The sequence below is a fragment of the Saccostrea echinata genome, unplaced genomic scaffold (genome assembly GCF_033153115.1).
Source record: "Saccostrea echinata isolate AGI-Se365-2 ecotype Australia unplaced genomic scaffold, CSIRO_AGI_Sech_v1 ptg000022l, whole genome shotgun sequence".
Taxonomy (NCBI): Eukaryota; Metazoa; Mollusca; class Bivalvia; order Ostreida; family Ostreidae; genus Saccostrea; species Saccostrea echinata.
This window is the reverse complement of record NW_026889771.1, coordinates 1,968,923-1,986,182: the sequence shown is the minus strand read 5'-3', so window position 1 is coordinate 1,986,182 and position 17,260 is coordinate 1,968,923. Positions and strand designations below refer to the sequence as shown.

Sequence of the window (17,260 nt, the reverse complement as noted above, 5' to 3'; positions counted from 1 at the left end):
AGTCTTTTGACATCTTACATCGTGAATCTCTCTGGAAGATCCTGCGTCACTAAAGGCATCCCACAGAAACTGATACATATCATCCAGTCCTTCTATGAGAACTTTGAGTGCTGAGTGATGCATAACAACCAGCTCACATAGCCCTTTTGCGATGAACACCGGAGTGAAAAAGAATGTATCAATATTCTGTCGTCCGTGCTATTATCCCTTGCAATTGACTGGGTCGTGAAGAACATCACACAAGACAAAAGACAGGGACTGCAGTGGACACTGACCTAAATCGTAGAGAACCTGGATTATGCTGATGACCTTGACCTCCTATCAAACAGACACCAGGATATCCAACAAAGACAGAGAACCTCAATGCAAGGCTAACAAAATCGGATTGAAGGTCAACACCTAAAAGACACGGGCCTTACAAGTAAACACCACTAACAGAAATCCAGTTCTGGTCAACAGTAAGCCAACAGAGGATGTTGAGGAGTTTACATTCCTGATAAGCAAAGTCACCACTACGGGCGATGAGACAGGAAATCAACACCAGGATCAGCAAGGCAAACCGGGCTTTTGCAATGTTGGAGCCCATATGGAGATCCACAGGACTTAACATCCACACCAAGATCAGGATCTTCAACAGCATTGTCCTCAGTGTCCTCCTGTATGGATCAGAGTGCTGGAAGCTCTGGCAATTGAAAGAAAACTCGAGTCTTCCAAACCAAATCCCTCAGACGTATTCTTAAGATCTTTAGGTCCAACACCATCCAATGAAGAATTATTGAATAGAACTGGGATGCCAACAATATCACAGACCATCCAAACAAGACGTTGGCGGTGATTTGGTCATGTCAGTCCTATGTATGCCCTCCAACTCACTGCCCAGGGTTGCCCTTCGATTGACACCCAAGGGGAAAAGGAATAGAGGCCGGCCAAAGGAGACTTAGAGACGAACTGTCCTCAAAGACCTGAAGAGCATGCGGAGGGCTGACCATGGAGACAGCGCCTCGAGTAGCTGCAGACTGCAGGGCCAGATGGAATTTTTTTTTAGCAACCTCAAGCACCTGACGTCACAGAGAGGATTGAGTGAGTGGTAATATACACAGAAGTTATGAATAGAAGCTTTTAAAATTTGCTAAATACTTTAGTCTAAATGGTTATTACTACGGTTCAATTAGTTTTTCATTTCATATCAGATATTTATTAATTTATCATTTTATAAAAAAGTTATTACATGAACTGCTCCCCCACATGGGAGTGTGTTTACAAGATACAGACGCAAAACGCAATGAGTTTTCGGATATTTTAAATTACCAAGCTAGAAGTCATAATGATGAATAAAGATTGAAAAGGTTTGAAGAAGTAAATTTTGTTTGAATACACTACAGATACTAATGCAAATGACACAATATTTTTTCTGCACTTCACATTTATTGTACATGCGATACATGTCTACTAGTGATGTGTATTTTTTACATGTAAAAGAAACAGCTCATGAGACCATGGTCGCTTCTAAACCAAAACGCTGTCTCTATTAATAAATATACCTCTATTGGCGCGTGAAAAGTTTGTACGTATTTTTCAAAAAAAAAAGAAAAAAAAGAGACATTTATAATTATAAATTTTAGACTGAAAGGCCTATATGTTACATTTGTCTCCAACATAATTCATATTCATTAATGTTAGTCTCCATCTTGAAAAAGTAATTTGATGGTGATACATTTCTATCCATTATCTCCAATTCACTGAAAATTAAAGTATTTAAAAAATGCACAGAAAAGCTAGCTAAATGTATAGAGTCTTGCAATAAGAGTATCGCATGCTTTTTCTGCTCTGAATATTTTTCTTTTGAATCCTACCTGTGGACGTACTTTAAATGTTAAATATTAACACTATTAAACATTTTTGCGAACCGATTTCGAGTCCATTGTTACGGGCTCGAGATCCAAAATATTTTTAGCAGATCATGTGACGGAAACAAACATATGACTGCTGACTAAATTAGTGTAAACTGAATAGCAATGCGGTTTCAATTAATTATCATTTATATATCGCTTTTGATACTTTCTAACATATTTAAGACATTCAGTGCTAAATATGAGCCAAACTGGGCTTCTCTTGACTCGCGTCCTCTACCGGATTGGTACGATAAATCAAAAATAGGGATCTTTATCCACTGGGGGGTGTTTTCTGTTCCCAGTTATTCGTCAGAATGGTTTTGGTGGTCATGGAAGGGACAAAAAGTACCTGGTGTTGTAGACTTCATGGAAAAGAATTACCCGCCAGATTTTACTTACGCCGATTTTGCACCTAAATTCACTGCTGAGTTTTTTAATGCTGACCAGTGGGCCCAAACATTCCAGGCCTCAGGAGCAAAGTAAAAAATTTATCTTTGAAAATTACAATATAAAAAAGTCATAACACTTATTGTTGGCTGACTTATAAATAAGAAACTACTTTGTAAATACGATAAGTTGTAGGATGAACAGTAATGACACAACACCGGTTTCTAATGTACTCTACTTTCTGTTATGTTATCATAAGATGAAGAATAGTCTGTTATCATTTATGTTTATCAGTAAAAATGTACATTTATGCATTAATTTCACTAAATCAGTCTTCTTCATAAAATCCAACAGCAACAATACATGATTTTTACCTGCAGGTACATTGTGTTTGTAAGCAAGCATCATGAAGGTTTCTGTAACTGGCCATCCAAATATTCTTTTAACTGGAATTCTGGTGATGTGGGACCTAACAGAGATATAGTGGGTTAGTCTGATGATTGCTCTGTAGTATATATTCTCATAATGAGGTCTAGTTAAAAAAAAGAACTGATGTTTTCTTACAATGTCTTGAATGAGTTATTGGTATAGACTTGTGGAACAATAAGACCATTTAAATTTTTGTTGTTTTCTCCAAGTGCAGCACCAATCTAGTAAATAAAATTAGACCTTTCAGCTCACTCTTCACTAATCTATTTGTCGCTCCTTTCTTCAGCGACAAATGCAGAACAATGAAGCCCAAGATAAAAAGCCCAAGATAAAAAGTCTAATTTTAATTAGATTGGTTCAGCACATAATTTACACTTGTATAATTCCTCCCAAGTTTGTGATGTGGAATTGAAAGATAAACAATATATATGCATTTACACTTACTGCAAATCGCTTTGCATTGGAAAGAACTTTATTTTCATGCAATTTCGTGAAACTAACTGCTTACAAAAATTTCATTATTATGTATATTTTTATCATTAAAGATTACACAACCACCATTCCTGAAAACTTTTGTCTTGCTTATAAATCAATAATAACTTTCTTTACGAAATTAAGGTGCCACAAAAATTTTGTGATCTACAGTATATTGGACATGGAAATGTGTGTTTTATATCGAGAAACATGTATATAGAGTAAGTTCATGTTTCATAACTATCTTTTTTCAGGAGAATTAGCAGACTCAATAAAAAATAAGACGGATATTCATTTTGGACTGTACCATTCCTTATTTGAGTGGTTTCACCCACTTTATGAGAAAGACAAGGCCAATAACTACACAACACAGGACTTTGTCAGGGTAAGCACCAACAGAAGAGCTACAGTGAGGGAAGCTGTATTACATTGAATTCTGTTTATGTATTTACATTTTACAAGGGTTGTCCCAGAAAAATGTGAACATTTTCAATATATTTTGTTTCTTTAGTATTATAAAGTTAAAAATTGGCATGCATTAAAATCAACATTTTTTAAAAAATTCACAGAAATTTTAGTAAAATATCTCTGTATATATCATTTTTCTCATTTGGTAAATGAATCATAGCTGCACCAAATTGTTCTTGATTGTTAATTAAAAAGTTTCTATCTTATGTTGTTGTTAATTGTTTTTTTTTTTTCCCAGGAGTAGAATTTAAATTTCATTTATAAACCATTACAGTTACCTGTAGGGCGTATAAGTTATGTACATGCATACAAGCTTTTTTTATGCCCAATCGAAAGATCCCGGGGGTATATTGTTTTTGTCCTGTCTGTCTGTTTGTCTGTTTGTCCGTTTGTCTGTTTGTCTGTCTGTCTGTTGTCAACTTTAACCTTGCCCGTAACTTTTTATTGGTTGGAGCTATGACTTTCATATTTCACGTGTGTATTCCCTGTGAGAAGACCTTTCTTTGGGTACCATCATATTTGACCTTTTGACCTTGACCTTGGAGTTTGACCCACTTTTGCAAAATTTTATGAGACTTTAACCTTGGCCATAACTTTTGAACAGTTGGTGCTTGGGGTTTCAAACTTCACATGTGTATTCTTTGTGACAAGGCCTTCCTTTGGATACCAGCAACTTTGACCTTTTGATCTTGACCTTGGAGTTTGATCTACTTTTGAAAAACTTTAACCTTGGCCATAACTTTTGAACAGTTGGTGCTTAGGGTTTCAAACTTCACATGTGTATTCCTTGTGACAAGACCTTCCTCTGGATATCAACCACTTTGATCCTTTGACCTTGACCTAGGAGTTTGACCTACTTTTGAAAAACTTAACCTTGGCCATAACTTTTGAATGGTTGCAGCTAGGGCTTTCATACTTCACATATGTAATCCTTGCGACAAGACCTTTCTTTGGATACCAACCACCACTTTGACCTTTTGACCTTGACCTAGGAGTTTGACCTACTTTTGAAAAACTTTAACCTTGGCCATAACTTTTGAATGGTTGATGCTAGGGCTTTCATACTTCACATATGTAATCCTTGTGACAAGATCTTCCTTTGGATACCAACCACTTTGACCCTTTGACCTTGACCTAGGAGTTTGACCTACTTTTGAAAAACTCTAACCTTGGCCATAACTTTTGAATGGTTGGTGCTAGGGCTTTCATACTTCACAGGTGTAATCCTTGTGACAAGATCTTCATTTGGATACCAACCACTTTGACCTTGACCTTGATGTTTGACTTTTATTTAAAAAACTTTAACCTTTGCCATAACTTTTGAACAGTTGTATCTAGGTCTTTCAAATTTCACAGGTGTATTCCTCGAGACAAGACCTTTCTTTGGGTATCAACATTTTTTATCTTTTGGCCTGGATTTTGACTTACATTTGAAGAAACTTTACCCTTCGCCATAAGCTGCCATACGGGGGCATCAGTGTTTCACAAACACATCTTGTTTTTTTTTTTTTTTACATTTTATTCAGACAAAGACAATGCCAGAGCTGTATGAACTTGTTAACAGATATAAACCTGACATAGTTTGGTCAGATGGAGACTGGGAAACAACAGACACATACTGGAATGCTACACAATTTCTGGCATGGCTGTATAATGAAAGGTAGGAATGCTACACAATTTCTGGCATGGTTATGTAATGAAAAGAAGGACTTTTCTTCGAGGTTTATCACTCTTTGAAGTTTTACTATTTCTTGAAATGAACATAATGAATTTGGTATCTTTAGACATGTCAATCCATTTATAAATGCAGATCACTGATTACTTTTTATTCATATTCAGTAGGCCAATAATTTTTTTCCATACGATTTGTTTATTCCTTATTTTGAATAGTCTTAGGAAGTATCATTCATTGACTGACTGTAATAAGATTTCTTTGGGATGAATACACTTTTTAAAACCATGTTTTAGTCCAGTGAAAGACACAGTGGCTGTAAATGATCGATGGGGAAATAACATCAGGTGTAAACATGGAGGGTTTTTGAATTGTGATGACAGATTCAATCCAGGTATGTGTAACTAGGTAAATGTGCCTGTTAATTAAATGAATAAAATGTAAAGAACCCAACCCAAGTTTATACTTTGACTTCAGTAGACATCAGTAGAAATGACCATCTATAGGAACTGTTGAGGACATATGTTTACAAATGGTTTAATAAAGGTGTGGATTAAAGCTGGGAAAAAAAGACAAGTGTATTTTTGTGTTTCAAAAATTTATTTCTTCTTATTTATTTGTTTGTTTAGGAAAATTGCAGACGAGGAAGTGGGAGAATGCAATGACCATTGACAAGTTTTCCTGGGGATACCGCAGAAGGGCAATCATTACTGATTACCTCACAATGAAAGACATAGCAAAAGTCATAGCTACAACTGTAAGGTCAGTCAAAGAGTAGTTATAGAGTTAGATCCCTTTACCTAAGTACAACTGTTAAGTCAGTTACAGAGTTAGCTCCCTTTACATAGCTATAATTGTTAGGACAGTTCAAGAGGTTAGCTCCCTTTACATAGCTACAACTTAAGTCAGTTACAGATTTAGCTCCCTTTGAATAGCTACAATTGTTAGGTCAGTTACAGAGTTAGCTCCCTTTATATTGCATCGTTTATACAGAGGGTACTTCCCTTTACATAGCTACAAATGTTAGGTCACTTACAGAGTTAGCTCTCTTTGCATAGCTACCTTTGCATAGCTACAGCTATGAGGAGATGCTCCGCTTTGCGATACCCTTGTTTCTTTTAAGTCAATCATATAATTTTATCTTTTTTTTAATTTCTGGTAAATGTGTTTTCATGAGATCAACTATAGAGTTTATGCCCTTTAAACAACTATGCATGTAGATGCTATTAAAATCAGTTGTAAAACTTGGCAGTTGGTATAACTGACAAGGCTCCATTTGATTAGCTTTCACCCATAGATCAGTTGAAGAGTTATGAGTTATACATTCTCTTATCTACTACTGATAGGGTTATCTTTTTATAACAAAAGTCATGAGCAAGTGATCATGTGATCTCAAAAGTAAAGTAGTAGCAGATTGAGTGAGTGCTAGGGCCTAAAATTTTGGGAGATGAATGTTCAAAATAATGACATATGTTCAAAATAGTGAATCCTGAAGCAGTAATAAAGTATGGTGTCCGTTCAATAAACCTCTTATATTGTTTTTTATCAGTTGTGGAGGAAATGTGCTCATCAACATAGGACCAACACATGACGGGCGGATTGCACCTGTATTTGAGGAACGCCTAAAACAAATGGGTCAGTGGCTGGGAGTGAATGGAGAGGCCATCTATGAATCTGTGCCCTGGAGTCACCAGAATGATACTGTCACTCCGGATGTGTGGTACGGATCACAATAATTAAACAAATGTTTGATGGAGAATTTCTGTTACTCATACTTGGAATATGATTGACATATACAATCCATAAGGGCACCATGAGCTGGTGGGAGGCATTTTCAGCTGTATTAAAATAGATTTCTTGTTAAAAATTTATTAAGTTATTCATAGAAACAACTGATTTTATGGTTTGGAAACTAAAACACAGTACACACTCCACAGCAATATACTAGCTTGTACAGTGTCATTGATACATGTACATATACATCTGGGTATTGTTCCGAGGATAGCATTGTTATTACAGGGCAAAGCTTTTTTATGCTCCACCATGAATATGGCCAGGGAATATAGTGTTTGTCATGTCTGTCTTCCATCCTTCCACCTGTCCATCAGTAACACTTTGTGTGTTTAATTCAGTTTCAAAGAAATATATTCAAGATATTTTATATCAAACTTCATATGCTTATACATATTGGTGAGAGCTATTCAATTGCATCAAATTTTCTAATCTTAACCTTCCATTTGACCAGATATGTTTATGAAACAATATATATGCTGACACATATTGATAAGTGCCATTCAAATGCATCATAATTTTTTACCTTGACCTTCCCTTTAACATTGACATTAGCTCAGTTTCAAAGAAGTTATTGAAGATATATTTATCAAACTTTATATGCTTATATGTATTGGAAGACTATTCAACTGCTTCAAATTTTTTTACCCTTACCTTTCCTATGGCCTTGATCTTATTTTATTATGCATTTAGCTATATATTAGATATTTTTATCTTAACACATATACTGATACATATTGGTGAGAACTATTCAATTGTGTCCAAATTTTTTACATTGACCTTCCCGTTGACCTTACCATTTATTGTGTTTAAAACTCGGTTTTAAAGAAATTATTCAAGATATTTTTATCGAATTTCATACAATATTACAGACTGGGGAGAGCTATTTAAATGTGTCATAATTTTCTGACCTTAACTTTCCCTGTGACCTTGCAGGATTTCACTATTCCTCATTTAGAAAGTACATTTTTTTTCATGTTGCAATACCAATGAACGCTGGGCAGGGCATCAAAATTTTTAGATCTAGAATGCAAGGTGGTATTTCATATATAGGAAAAACATGATTTAATGAAAGATATATAAGCAACACTTAAATTAAATAACTCACTTTTATGATTTTCTTCCTTGGTTTCTTAAGAAAAGTCCAATTTTAAATGTAAAGGGTATAGTGTCCTTCATAAGTGTGCTTAATTAACCTTAAATGTACAGTCATATTGTATTATGATTTATAAACAGGTACACATCAAAGAAAACATCACAGGGTATTGCTGTATATGCCATAGTCTTGAGTTGGCCCAAAGCAAACCAGCTATTGCTTGGGGCACCTGTTACATCTACAACAACCGTGGTTTCCATGCTTGGTTACCAAGGCAATTTCAGCTGGAAACCCAATACTGGTAGTGGATTGGTCATTCAGATACCGGTTATACCTTTTGACAAAATTCCAAGTCAGGATGCTTGGGTGTTTAAACTGATAGGACTCAAAAATTGAAGTGGTTCTATTTTAGATTCTCTTTATTATAGTGCCTTGTAAAACCTGCACAAGGTTGACTTTGAAAGTTACTTCTCATTGTAGATTAACATTCTTATTATTCTCCACTGTGATTTATTTAGCATATTGGTAGAAAAGTAAATTGTTATGTCAGTTATTTATGATAAAGACAATCTCACTTGAAAAAAAAACAGGTATTATGAGAAAGGTACATATATATTAGACATAAATATTGATTTTATTTACATGTATATTATGTTTTCTTTCTGTATATTTATACTATGAATTGTATTTTTCAGTCAATTTTCTTTTCACAAAGATACAGACTTGCATTATTTTGAGAGGAAGTAGTTTTCAGAAATTATCCTCATGATTTCGTGTCACTTCCTGTTATACGGTAATTGATATGAACTTTAATACATTGAAACCTTTTTTTTAAAAGTTCAGTGTATGTTATGTTGCCTGTTCAGTTTTGTTCCTTTTATGTAACTCTGTTCAATGATTTATCCAAGGTACATGATTTATTCAAGGTACAATTTAAAAAAAATCTATAACAGTGACATCACAAAGTTCATTAGTCATAAAGTTCATCAGTTATATGTACATAGTGTATGTTTTCTGTGATTGAAAAAAAATGTTTATATCAATGAGTCCTGTGATTTTTTTAACAAGTGATATAATAATGTATTTATACAGATATGTTATATTTATACACGTACTTGTAAGGGGCACCAAACTCAGTTGAAAATTAAAAAAAAAAAAGCATCAAACAGCGCGCATCATCACAAAAAATGTAGACAGTATTATGTGTAACTTTAGTGTGAAAACAAAACCAATTTGGATAATGAATAAGAATTGTAATGTGATATAATATTTGCAAATGCTTATATTTTTTAAGCCTCTAGTGTTGTGTTATTGTAATTAAGGTACTATTTTGTAATTGCATGATTTAAATAATGTAGTTAATATGGTAATTAAAAATCCATTAAATTTCCCTTTGCTAATAGAGTGTTAGGAAAAGCAGACAGTATGGGCAATATTGGAAAAGTAAATGTATACTATTCTCTTTCTTTATTATTATTGTATACTTAGCATTAATATTCTACATACACAACTTAATTTCTCAGTGTTTTTGATACCACAGTGTTCACCAAAGTGATACTGACTTTCTGTTTAGAACAAATTTTTATTACTGTATATTAACATACTGTATAAGTGGAATTTTTAGTGGGACACAAATTTAGCGATTTATCCTTAAAAATTGGTATATATTTTTAGCGAGAAGTAATTTTATTTTTTAATTTTATAATGCCAACAAAAGAAGCTATTACAACCAGTATGCATTTAAATATTAGCGATATTCAATTTTAGCAATCTGAACACCCTCACTAATAATGCCAAAATTTAATCCTTGCTAAGAATTCTTCTTATAAGGTATATACAGTGTATATGTCTCTAGATAAGATGAATGTAAATTATTCAATTGAAGACAAAACATTACTTATCCTTTATAATTACATTCCAATTATTATGCAATATCATCAATATCTAGAATATGCTGAATAAATTATGTATTCTTTTCTTTCTCTCAGTAAATGTCTAAATCCTTTAATATTGGAGATTAATAACAAGATGAATTAAGCTATTTCTAAAACATGTATACATTTAATTGTCTTTCTTAGAATGATTGATTTCCTTGATTTCCAAGTAATCTTGCCAAGCATTATCAAAAGAGAAACTGTGATTTTCTTAAGAGATGAATTTAATTTTTGAGAATTCATGAGGACATGAACTTCGACGCTTTACGCCGGCATATTTCGTGAAGCGTGTAGTTCACGTACCTCATGAATTCTCAAAAATAAATTCATATATTTACATTATTTTTCTGATGACTTGCCACATATCTTTGTCATACAACGATCATTTTTGAAGAAAAAAAAGGCACTATATTTTTACTTCAATCACATCACAATGGAAATATTCTTACTCATTCGAAGGTAGTTCATGAGAACATGAACTTTTTCCAATTTGCAAAGGATCATAAGGAAAAATATTTGAAAATGTAAATATTAAGTCATTTAATCTGAGGCAGTCTAAGGTTGAAACCGAGAAAAAGAAACTTAGTGGGGGGGGGGGGGGGACAAAGCAAGGGAGCAAGGATGAGGAAAAATCAAGGGCTATTATAATCTCTTTTTTGTTTAGTGGTTTCTTTGCTCTCAAAAGAAGTTGCCCAGGCTCTGTTGAATTGCTGTCCTCACTGAGTTACCTCCTTAACCGAAGGACCAGTAGAGTACAAAAGAGACAACTTTTGATCATTGTGTCTGTACGCCGTGCACTGGTAGAACTAATCTACTTGATAAAATATTACGTCTGAAAATATCTGTTGTGTTAAATATATCCTACATATTTTGGGAAACAAGTCATCAAAAACATGGAGCTTGGTAGGTAACTTTTCAGGCAAATATTTTCTGTATACATCTTATTGAGGTCTACTTGTGTGCCAAGTTATTTTGAAATCGGACCAAAACTGTACAAATAGAATTTTGAAAACTTGTTTACAGATGAACAGACAGCTAGACAGACACCTTACTATGGCTCTTCTGGTCTCTGACCAGCAAAGCAAAAAATTGCCGGCTATTAAACTACTTGAACCTGGTCATTCATCCATTGGACATATAAATCTAATGCAATGAACATCCCAAGATGCACCAACTCATTAAGTTTTATCACTCCAAAAATTTTGCCATCCTTCCAAAGTCAATATGGTACAAGGGTTTTTTCACTCCTTTTTATCCAAATTTTGTTGCATTGTAAAGAATGGAGGTGTCCAGGGCGAGGACAATCCCCTGATCTGAGACGAGATGTTTCTCAGTTCTAAAAGTTCATAGAAGATTTATATTTTTTCAGAATTGCGTTTCATATTCTTTACACATTTGATTCTCTCATTACACGATAGAACAAAAAAATTGCCTCATTCACGATTCAAACTCACTCCAAGAGCATAATATTAAACATCTTAATCACTATGCCACTTTATTGTATCTTGAGTGAATCGGTGTGATCTAAATAAATAGGTTTGTAGAAGTATACAATTTTTTTCCAGAAAAAAAATTTTCATATAGAATGGGTTCAGACTCTATTTTTGAAACATATTAAATAGATTTTACATTCATTTTTCCATAAGAAGATGGGCGAACAAGGCGAGCGCAATGCCTATATAGTGCAACAAACATGAAGGTGAAAAATTAAATCTCGATTATTTCAAAATTTTCTGTATTTCATCTAAAATTAAAGTGTACTTTATGTAAAATCTCCACAATTCATAAAAATCTCACTAAGATTGAAATTATTTTCCAATGAAATAGCATACACACACTAGAGAGGGCAAAAAAGGATCATTTTCTCATACTAAAACACAATTTTTCGATTTGAGTGGGTCTTTGCTCCATATTTTTCTCAGTTTATCCTCAAAGTTTCTGAAAAAGTATTTTTTGGTCAACAAATACATGGAGCAAAGACCCACTATACCTTAAAACTACACTTTAATGACACAACATTTTCATCTTTCTTAAAAATACTTGGAAGTCCATTTAGTCAAGGGTCATATCACAAACATGATTTAAATGCCACAATTCATAAAGAGCTGTGTAGCGTAGCGGTTAGCCTCAAAGGAAAATGATATTCAAGATTTTTATTGCTAGGGTTCGAACCCCACGAATACCACACTATATTTTTATTAACAGAATATTTTTTGCCAAGAAAATTTTCCTCTGGTAAGTTTTGTTAATCATAATTTCACAAATTTCAAGAATGAGAACTTTACTCTCAATACTAAATTCACGAACTGATTATGATTTTTATACATCTGAAGCTATGGGCATTCTGCGCGCCTTGTTCGCCCATCTCCTTTAACATTTATGTAGAATGAAGAGTTGACCCATTCATTTTCAAAATATCTTAAATTCCCATAGACCCATTTTCTACTAAAGATCCTTTAAAAATATTCATCATCAACTGCAGAGATGAGGGAGAAAGTGCAATGCATCCAATGTCATCCACTAAAGATCCTTTAAAAATCAACCTGAAATACAAACTATCCCTCAATGTTATTCAATAAAAAGAATGAATCAATTGTGTTATCACTGAGAACATAATTGTTGAAAAATAAAACTTTTCCATGATCTTCAAAAATTTGAGAAACATTGTCTCAGAGAGGGGGACTGTCCTCCCTTCGTACACCCCTGTTCTTTGCAACCTTCCAGAAAATCTCTCGGTTTCCACAAAGTCCATAAATTTTAAAATCTATACTTCTAGAACACCAGTCATTTCTTTTCCACTTGTAAAAAATTTCATGCAACTTCTACACCATGGTATACAAAAGTGTGCCATTGTTAACATTTGGTAATTCAAATTTATTCTTGAACTCACGTTTCAAACTATACAACTACAATCAAACAGCAATCCTCTTGGTCACTTTATTTTAAAAGAGATAGTTGGTTTTAAAATTTATTTATGATAAATGGACATGAATAATAATAATAAAACTGACACAAACACTGGTACTATAATCTAAAAACCAAGGAAATGAGAGTCCATGAGATGAGTGATGAGGATAAAAATGTCTGCTAAGTTATATGACAGTCATAGTCTCTATATATATAAACTTTTAAACAACATTCAGCTAGAGTCTTTTGTTCAGCTCCCTTAATCTTTCACATGAACACATTATTGCGCTGCTTTCTGCTTCCCCTTTCCAATGAGTGACTTGTGAATATGTGGAATGACACCTAAAGAAATAGAATCAAACATTAAAAGTAATCATATAAAGTATCAATTAAAATTTAAGTAGTATTTACTACAGTTAATGTATTTTTCATTGATTTAAGATGGTTAGCTAATACTTTTGTCTTTATCAAGAAGAATTGGCCCAAGTACAAGTACAACCTTTACATAGCTGACACAACATTTAAACTCAAGAGAAAGACTGGAAATATACTTACCACCACCAGCAATAGTAGCTTTAATTAAGGAGTCCAATTCTTCATCCCCTCTGATGGCAAGCTGCAAGTGACGGGGTGTGATACGCTTTACCTTCAGATCCTTACTAGCATTACCTGCCAACTCCAACACCTGTCAAAATTCAAACAATAAGTTGTAGATGCAAACATTTTGGTAGTTTATCCTTCAATATTTAACATGTTATACATTCATGGAATCTAGGATTCATTGTAAACTGAATACAAATGAGGGAAACGTTCAAGTATTGAAGCAAACAAGATGCTGTCAGTCACCATAAATTATACCGCAGATACAGGTAAACTGATGTCCATCATCAAAAATACTTCTTGTTTTTCAATAATTTTCAATTGTAAGGGCTCGACATTACTTTTTTTTCCTACTTGTCCATTCGGACAAGTGACCAAGACATTTACTTGTCCGAACTTCAACTTCACTTGTCCGAAAAATTTTCAATAAAGATCTAATACTGTTAACTGAAAAACTAAAAATAAAGTCCATTACATGTGCATGATGTTATTTATAAATACAACAAACACATAAAAACTAGAGATAAAACAGAATCCAAACTTCGTCAGTTCCATGCCTTTCCAGTAGTATGCAATTATTGAACTACGACCCCGATCGAGTGTACTCAATTACATAGCAATCTACATCAGGATCGAAGTTCGGTCTTTATGTACTGTTTCCTTCATAGGGACTTGAGACAATCTTAGCAAAATCGGGTATATAGTATAATAAGGCTCTACTATATACCCGATTTTGCTAAGATTGTCTCAAGTCCCTGTGGTTTCCATCTTAAAGTACCTGTAAACTTTCAACAGTCGTTCTTTTAAATATTAAGAGACTTATTAACATAAAAATGCACTTGTCCAATTGGACAAGTGCCCAGCAATATTCACTTGTCCATTTTTTTTTCCCACTGGTACCGGACAAGCGTTAATGTCGAGCCCTGATTATGGATCTCTCCTCTCATCTTATCCAGTAAAAATGTAACAATTACACACTCAATATGCAAATCTTAATTCCTTATATATTTATCCATTTTCAAAAGTGTTTCTCATATGTTGTCATTATATGCATTCGTGATTCCTCTTTTTTTCACCAAAAACAACGATCAAGTACATCATTATACTGAAAAATCTATCCTGAAATTTGTACTGAATAACTGTACTAGCCAAATGTTGTAAAAACTTCCATTCTTTAAATTTTTTTAAAACTATAAGAATAACACAAAGATTGCAATATAATAATTTCTTTTGAAACAATACTCGATAACTTCAGGAAATCTTAGCTTGTACTTTCGAGTTTGCAAGATAACTTGAACGTTTGCCAGTCTATACTGAATTAAAATTTCATCAACAATAAATGTCTTGTGCAAGAGGGAGTAATCCTTTCGAAAACAAATATTACTTAAATTTCAAATCTGTTTATCAGAACTTTCAGCTTGAATAACTTGGCGCTCAATGCATAACAATAATAGTGCATCCGCCATATTGGATTTTAACCGCGAAAACAGAAAGTGTAAACAAAGACATAAAACTCGAATTTCTTGAAATAATTGAATGAAACAGCTGCTCTTTGTGAGCAAACCTAATAAAAATACATTAAATGCACATTCTGCACTAGGTCCTAGCACAATCAGGCGTTTGCTTAAGATGCTACAACCTTTTGAAAGTGGGGTACCCCAAACCAAAATTTTGCATGGAAAAAACAGATAACAAAATTGGTACGAAGACATTATTTGCGTGCACTGGACGTACCTCAGCTGTAAGATACTCGAGGATAGCGGCACTGTAAACTGCAGCTGTGGCTCCAACACGTCCATGACTTGTAGTTCTGTTTTTCAAATGTCTATGAATACGTCCTACGGGGAACTGCAAAAAATATGCAAAACTAATGATAATAAGTTATGAAAATAAAATGCAACTCAAACGCTGGATTAAATACAATCTTAATAAAATATGATAGTATATGTACTGACCTGCAATCCTGCCCTAGCCGAACGAGAAACTGCCTTGGCCTTCGCTTTTCCGGAATCTTTACCTGCTTTACCTCCTGCCTAAAAATAAACATTACACTGAATATATTTCCACCAGAAAAACTCAACACTTATGCCACAACTCGTATTATATACAATTTTGCATAGATATTTACTCGATGGTTTAAATTTGTGCTGATATTTGAAGATTTCTTACCATCTTTGCTGCCTGATGAAATCAATCTCAAACCGACGCTAACGAAGGCCACCAAAGTATATGCCAGTTCAAGGTCACGTGATAAAATAAGCCAATGGGTAAACTGCAAATGAAAACAAAGGAGTTATTTCTCACGACAACTTTGAGCGATTCATGAATACCAATTAAAATTCGATCGTCGATAATTTTCTATGAGTTTTACTCATATGACAATTTCTTCGTGTCATGTATACACATGAGCGTTTTTCATACAAAGGGAAATAACTTTTACTATGACACCAGAATAAATTTGGAGAAGGGGGGGGGGGGGGGGTTATACCTGCCTTTTCAATTACTTCATGCTACAATTAGATTCTATTGCACAATAAATATTATAATAATTAATTGTAACGTAAAGTTTTCCTTTACCATTATATCATAACTTACTTACATGTACAAAAGACATATAAATATTTATGTCTCTGCATGTACTTACTTATCTGAAATATCAAAATAAACAAATGTTATATAGAGTCCAAAAAATTATACTTCAGTTTTAACAATATTGTATATATTGATTCTGTATCTTCTATATTAAATAATCTTAAGTATTTATAGGTATTAGACATTTATAGAAAGAACTCCCTTGAATTGCTTACTTTAGGCGTTTTATGGTTTCCAGTTTCGATAAAACAGGAAATTCTGATCTTGTCAGACAAAGGCGCACAGCGGGTACCTAGGGGGTACACAGAGTTCACACCCGTCGTGTCAGATAGAAGGGGAAAAGAAAACGTGTCGCTCGTAAACCATAAACAATGCCCCCCATGGTTATATCACAATCTAACACCAAGTATATTATAATTTGAGTTTAAATTTGTTTTACTTATTATATAAATAAATAAATAAAGTGATTACTAATTAATATAAAGCATTAATATTACAATATAAATCAAGATGAATTTGATTTAGCTTTACGAGATTTTTTAATCTTTAATTATCTACATGTTAAACTGATTTAACTTCTGAACATTTTGTGTAGGTTTTCTATTTGTATGGGTTTGGGGTATATCATATACAGCTCCTGATGTAGGAAAAAAGACAAGTTATTCTTTGTTTGTTTATTTATTTATTCATTTATTGTAAATTATTTATTTATTTATTATTATTTTTGGTAAAATTAATCAAGGTAACTTCCTGTTAAAAAAAGGCATGTAATATAATCTACTTTATTTTCGACTAGTAATATATGTGTATGAGGGAGTCTATAAAATTGATTTTTTTTTTTTTAATTTAATAAAGGACACACAAAATATTCCATTGAAATCAATGAACTGAATGGGAAAAAAAGACTGAAAAGTAATAACGATATGGACCAAGACATACAAGAGGAACTTAATAGGTTGAACTTTGGCTATATTTTGACAATCATTTATACATAATATTTCAAAAAAAAAAAAAAAAA

General features: G+C 33.3%; 2 protein-coding genes across 2 annotated transcripts; one reads left to right on the top strand and one right to left on the bottom strand.

The window, feature by feature from the left end:
- The first annotated feature begins 1,992 nt into the window (after positions 1 to 1,992).
- LOC133190208 (alpha-L-fucosidase-like) lies at positions 1,993 to 10,201 on the top strand. Its single transcript, XM_061325705.1, has 8 exons — positions 1,993 to 2,371; positions 2,660 to 2,766; positions 3,437 to 3,567; positions 5,177 to 5,310; positions 5,619 to 5,716; positions 5,952 to 6,084; positions 6,872 to 7,042; positions 8,350 to 10,201. Exons 1-8 carry the CDS (start codon positions 2,016 to 2,018, stop codon positions 8,603 to 8,605), a joined length of 1,386 nt encoding a protein of 461 aa, XP_061181689.1. The 5' UTR covers positions 1,993 to 2,015; the 3' UTR covers positions 8,606 to 10,201.
- A 2,792-nt stretch (positions 10,202 to 12,993) lies between these two features.
- On the bottom strand, positions 12,994 to 15,938 carry LOC133190207 (histone H2A.V). Its single transcript, XM_061325704.1, has 5 exons — positions 15,820 to 15,938; positions 15,606 to 15,683; positions 15,385 to 15,498; positions 13,606 to 13,735; positions 12,994 to 13,392 (listed from the first exon to the last, which is right to left on the bottom strand). The coding sequence occupies exons 1-5, from the start codon at positions 15,820 to 15,822 to the stop codon at positions 13,331 to 13,333; spliced, it is 387 nt and encodes a 128-aa protein (XP_061181688.1). The 5' UTR covers positions 15,823 to 15,938; the 3' UTR covers positions 12,994 to 13,330.
- Between the last annotated feature and the right edge of the window lie 1,322 nt (positions 15,939 to 17,260).